At 43.9% G+C, this 5,638-nt stretch overlaps 1 protein-coding gene across 1 annotated transcript in view; it reads left to right on the forward strand.

The window, feature by feature from the left end:
• Window positions 1–37: 37 nt before the first annotated feature.
• Window positions 38–5,638, forward strand: part of NMT2 (N-myristoyltransferase 2) — a 116,708-nt gene continuing 111,107 nt past the window's right edge. The window contains exons 1-2 of the mRNA XM_042783093.1: window positions 38–162; window positions 948–966. Of these exons, the coding sequence (XP_042639027.1) occupies window positions 38–162; window positions 948–966 (144 nt within the window). The remainder of the gene's footprint in view (window positions 163–947; window positions 967–5,638) is intronic.

Consider the following 5,638-nt stretch of genomic DNA (forward strand, 5'->3'; position numbering starts at 1 on the left):
CGCCCGCGCGCCGCCTCCCCCAGCCCGCGCCGCCGCGATGGCGGAGGACAGCGAGTCTGCTGCCAGCCAGCAGAGCCTGGAGCTGGACGACCAGGACACGTGTGGGATAGACGGGGACAATGAGGAGGAGACCGAACACGCCAAAGGGTACGAGGGCGGCGCGCGGGCGGCAACGGGCGCTTCGGGGCGTGGGAGCCACGCGCGTCTCGCGGCTCCGGCTCGGGCGCTGGGTCCTGCGGGCGCGGGTGGGGCCACCCTGCGACCGCTATGGCCCCTCGGGCCCCCGGAGCCCACGCCACGCTCTGAGGCCGCTCAGAGAGTGGCGGGGCCGGCAAGGCGAGGCGGCGGGCGACGGAAAGGGCATTGGTTTCGCCCAGATTCTCCGACCATTGTGAGATCCACATCGCGCAGCTCGGATGGGAGACCGCGCGGTGGATGTGAGGCCCTGGGTGGGTGAGAAGACTAGGGGTCTCTGTGGGGGACCGGTGACATCGCTGCCCCGGCCTTCCTGGAAGGTCACCTGCCGCGTGTCCCCGCCCAGCGTTCGTCCCATCCCCGCCGCCCAGCCCAAGCCTCGGCCCCGTGGGTGTGATTTGCTGCCGTTCCCAGCATGTGACTCTCTCAGTGGTAACCGACAAGAGTCACGAAACCCTTCTCTTTCTGGGCAGCCCCCATCCTCTGCCAGCCACCCCGCTCCCCAGCCAGCCGTTGCACGTTTGTAGGAAGTCGCCCTCTGCTTCTGGTCATCCTCCCTTTAAGTGCTTTCAGATCTTCCTCCTCTCCCTCCTACCCCAACCACAACTAAAAAAAAAAAAAAAAAGGTACTAGACTAGCCGTTGGTGGGGAGTGGCTTTGCAGTTGGCCCCTTGTATTTTTGTTGCTGCTTGCTGTGAACTGCGAAAAGTTATGCTTTTTTGGGCCGCAGCCCTTGCCCCAGGGCGAGCCAGGCTGGGGGCTCAGAGGGAGGTGCAGCATCCCGCCCCTGACCTAGCCCTTAGGCTGGAGCGTGCTTAGCAGAAATGCTGGCTTGGGGACTGTCATTCACAGCCTGGGATGGTCAAGGGGTCCTGGTCCGGTTTTGCAATTGTGGAGCACATCTGCGGAGGTATCTAGAGAGATCCGACCACTTGAATTAAGCTCTGATAGCTTAGTCGTCGTTTTTGAACATTTTGTTGTGTTTTAGGTGAAGTTTGTAAACTTGCTGTGTACAGCAAATTCGTTTCCCATTCGACAATTTATACACAGATTGTTCCGTGACATTGGTTGCTATCCCTGCAATGTGTCAGCACTCTCCCCATTTCCACCCTGCCTTACCCCTTTCCATTCGTCCAGTTTCCCTGCTCGTCCTTGCCGCCTTATTTTGGCTTTTGAACAGATGTTGCCCGTTTGGTCTTGTACAGTTGATTTTTCTAAGGAACTCACGGGTGTTGTTGTTTATTTTATAGGCCAAACTATTATTTGGCTGAAAGGTGACCTCAGGGAGTGGCCTCATTGCTTAGTCTTGAGGGGCAGCTCTCCCCTGACCTGACCAGATCCTGTTTGGAAAGCTGGTGTTTGATCTCCAGTGCAAAACGCACCAAGCATTGTAGGACTTGATCAGATTTCCTATTCCTTTTCAATTGCCCCTTTTTCTCCTAGGCAGACCTGATTTGCTGTTTTCCTCTTAGAGAAAGGATTGTTTCAGGTTAAGCGTGGCATTGAAGTTCTGTTTTTAGAGGCATCAAGGGTCATTTTATTTTAATAAAGACTGGCATTACCCTTTTACTCTCTTTGATTTAAAATATACGCTGACACAGAGCAGTTCTTGCTGCCTCTTAGAAGTGAGATTTTGTGAACTATAGTGACTGATGCTGAAGTGGGTCAGTAATAAAAACATGATAGGGAGGCCTTAGTCACAGATGGCTTATTTGTTCAGCTCATGTAGAAGATTCTTTAAATGATTGATGATTTAAAGTGTAAATCATTTGCAATCTATTTAACATCTAAGATTTATTTAAGAAAGGAACTTTCACTGAGCTTTATTGTGTTATGAAATATTAAATGAGTGATCAAGAAACAGAAAAGCTAACTAAATGTATCTCCCATTTGTGGGTTGCCTTTTTTATTTTTCGGTGAGTACATACTTCAGTGGCAGCTGCAAGTACTGAATGTTATAATTCAAGTCTAGAATAATATTTTCTTTTTAAGAGAGGAAGGGAAATGCTACAGAAATGTGAGCCTTAGTTCTGTTTATACAGTCATAGAAATTTGCCTATGTTAGGTAGCTAAATATAAACATAATTTTTAAACAATAGCACTATTGCTAGAAATGAGGCCAGATGGAAACATGATAAATTATCCAAGTAATTTCAATACCTGTCTGTTATCTTGCATGTGAAACCCTGGACTTCTCTCCACTGTAATTTCTGTTTACTGTTCTTCCCTTAATTGATATTTTAGGTTGGGGGTTTGATTGGGACTTCTTTGCTCACATAGTCAGGACAAAAGAACTACCATATTTGCTCAAATAACAAGCTCACATAAATAAGGAGCATAGCATTTATAGGACACTAATGCTTGAGGGGGTTGCATAGCATGTTGTATAAGTTGTATGTTACGTACATAAAAATACAGTACTTATCTGTGTTCCCATTGATCCTGGCCTGTCCCCTGAAACCTTGCTCTGGGCTATGTGAAATTCCCAGATTAGCACCCCAAGGCATCATGATAACCCTCTTCAGAGGTTTTCAGTTTTGTACATCAGCGTATTAATTATATGTTAGCACAGTTAATCAAAATTTAGAGGTGCCCAGTGGACTGAAATGCTTTAAACAAAAGCAGATAATATCAGCTTCTAGTGGGAAAACAGTGACATAATAGATTTATTTATTGTAGTCTATTAAAATATAGGGAGATTAGTTAAAATCCAAGTTGCTGATCTTGTTGGATTGCTTTAGACAATGTGTGCCATGTTTTGGAGAGTAATTATAATATTGCTCAGTAGAAACCTAGGTTTTCCTTTAAGTAGATCAAGTTTGTAAATGTTAAAATTTGAAAGACTCCTCTTTTTTGCACTTGGCCTCTTTCTTCTCCATCAATTTAATTAAGTAACAAACAATGAGCCTTTGGAGGAATAAGTGAGTAAACGCCTCACCTTTTAAAGGTGAATTATCACTTTGAGGCCACTAGGTAGCAGTCAGTGCACAAGTCAATAATTTGCTAACAGGTACCCTTGTGGCCTGAAAATTAATTCACCTCCTCTGGTAGCATAGTGGCTAAGGCACTTGACTGCTAACCAGAAGGCTGACGGTTCAAACCCACCAGCCACTCCTCACTAAGAGTCAGGGCTGACTTGACGGCACATAACAACAACCACCACCACCACAAGGTGAGTATAATGTATTAACTGGTTTTTTAGACATATTGAAAGTAGAGCCTCCAATAAAAGGGAAATACTCAATTTAGATTCTTCTTTTGTACCAAAAGTTAAATATTACTGAGTGTGTGCTTCTATTGTCACAGAATTTTTAGTTAGCACTAAAAAGTTTATTTCGTTTTGTGGATAATGCCCAGAATCCATGAATGAAATGTTTTATGTTTACTTAAGAGCAATGGCTTAAGTATTATAAAGTACTTGAATCTGACTCTTTTTATATATTATTTTTCATGGGAAATGTGCTCTTTGTTTAACTTTGGTCCATCCAAGCTGAAAGTGGCGTACCACTGAACACTTTCATGAATCAAAAAATATGGGGAAGGGAAGAGATTGCAATTTTAATAAGTGAGACTATGTTAAAAAAAACAAAAGTGTAATCTTACTGTTTTCAAACCATATATAGCAATTAGAACTGGGCTCAGAACAATTGTCTGAAAGATCCTTTAGATAACTTGCTTTGACACCTGATTTACAGTTGTTGGGTGCTGTAGAGTCTATTGGCAACTTACAGTTTGTTGTTGTTATTGTTGTTACGTGCTGTGGAGTTGGCCCCGACTCATAGCGACCCCTCCTTGGGTTTCCGAGGCAGTATCACTACGGAAGTAGGAATGCCCAACCTTCCTTCCAAGGAGTGGCTGGTGGGTTTGAATCGCCAGCCTTCTGGTTAGCAGTCAAGTGCCTTAGGCACTATGCTACCAGAGCTCCAAGGGAGTATCACTACAGAATTAGATTGCCCAACCTTCCTTCCGAGGAGTGGCTGGTGGGTTTGAACCACCAGCCTTCTGGTTAGTAGTTGAATGCCTTAGGCACTATGCTACCAGAGCTTGTTGTTGTTGTTGTTATTTGCCGTGGAGTCGCCCCGACTCATAGCGACCCCTCCTTGGGTTTCCGAGGCAGTATCACTACCGAAGTAGGATTGCCCAACCTTCCTTCCGGGGAGTGGCTGGTGGGTTTGCACCGCCAGCCTTCTGGTTAGGGTATCAATTTTACTGTAAGTAGGTCTTTGAGAGCTCTGGTGGTGAAGTCTCTCAGGCCTTTGACTGGTAAACAGAAGGTTGATGGTTCAAACCCACTAGCTGCTCCTTAGAAAAAAGGGCAATCTACATCCGGAAAGATTTACCACCTTGGAAACCCAGTGGGGGTCACTGTGAGTCAGAATCAACTCATGGCAGTGGATTTGGTTTTTGGTTTGAAAACTTTGAAGCAATTTAAATGTTCTAAGAAAATCTTGTTTATCTTGTTACTTGCATATCAAAGACTTTCTAAATAGGTAAAAGTTAACTTAAGCCCAGCTCTCTGAATGAATTATCAGAAATAATTCAGATTACTGAGAATATCAGTTGTGTTATAGGCAGCACTAATACTAAAGGGATTACCTAAAGGAATGTTGTTGTTATGTGCCTTGGTTTCTGAGGTCTCATTGGGTTTCCCAGGCAGTATCACTACTGAAGTTGTCCAACCTTCCTTCTGAGGAGTGGCTGGTGGGTTTGAACCACCAGCCTTCTTTATGATAACCTCCCCAGGGAACTTTCACAAATTTGAGGTTATGTTGATTTTCAAGGATCTCTCATACTCCTCTTAACCATGATATGTTCCTTTGGCCAGATACATGCTTTCTGTTCCTTTCTTCTGAAGAAATTTAGGGAAACTATTGACAAGGCACATTGTCAAGTAAACTCTATCCTTGCCCCACTGATAGGTATCTTCTCCATTTGCAAAATACAATGCCTAGTAGTCATCATCTCTTACTCTTCCTGCCACTCCGTAACTATGTTTACTATGTCCAATTTTGGAAACTGAGTCACACAGTTGGCCTCAAATAAAGTTAGTGTTTAAGTTGGTCAAAAAAACAAATCTCCTTGCTTTACTAACACTGACTTTAAGAATACATATTTCTGGGACAAACTGCTATTTTTTTTCATCCCATTTCTGATAAAAGAACTTTCCTCAATATTCACTATTATGGAATAGAAGGCAGCTACTAACAATATTTATATAGGGAATAAAGCAAATACGAATTTGCCCTTGGCAAATGGATGATTACATTATTCCCTGGGGTAGATATTCAGTAGTTTCTGTATCTAAGGGTTATTCCCACATACTTTTAAGAATTTTTTTTTTCTTAGAAAAATTAAAGACCTGGTATTTGGCAAAGGTTTAAGACTTCAGAATTCTTTCAAAGATGTTGTTGTTGTTGTTGTTAAGTGCCGTCGAGTCGTTTCC

Source organism: Orycteropus afer, unplaced genomic scaffold (genome assembly GCF_000298275.1).
Source record: "Orycteropus afer afer isolate SDZICR_OR568_19922 unplaced genomic scaffold, OryAfe1.0 scaffold00655, whole genome shotgun sequence".
NCBI classification, from domain to species: Eukaryota; Metazoa; Chordata; class Mammalia; order Tubulidentata; family Orycteropodidae; genus Orycteropus; species Orycteropus afer.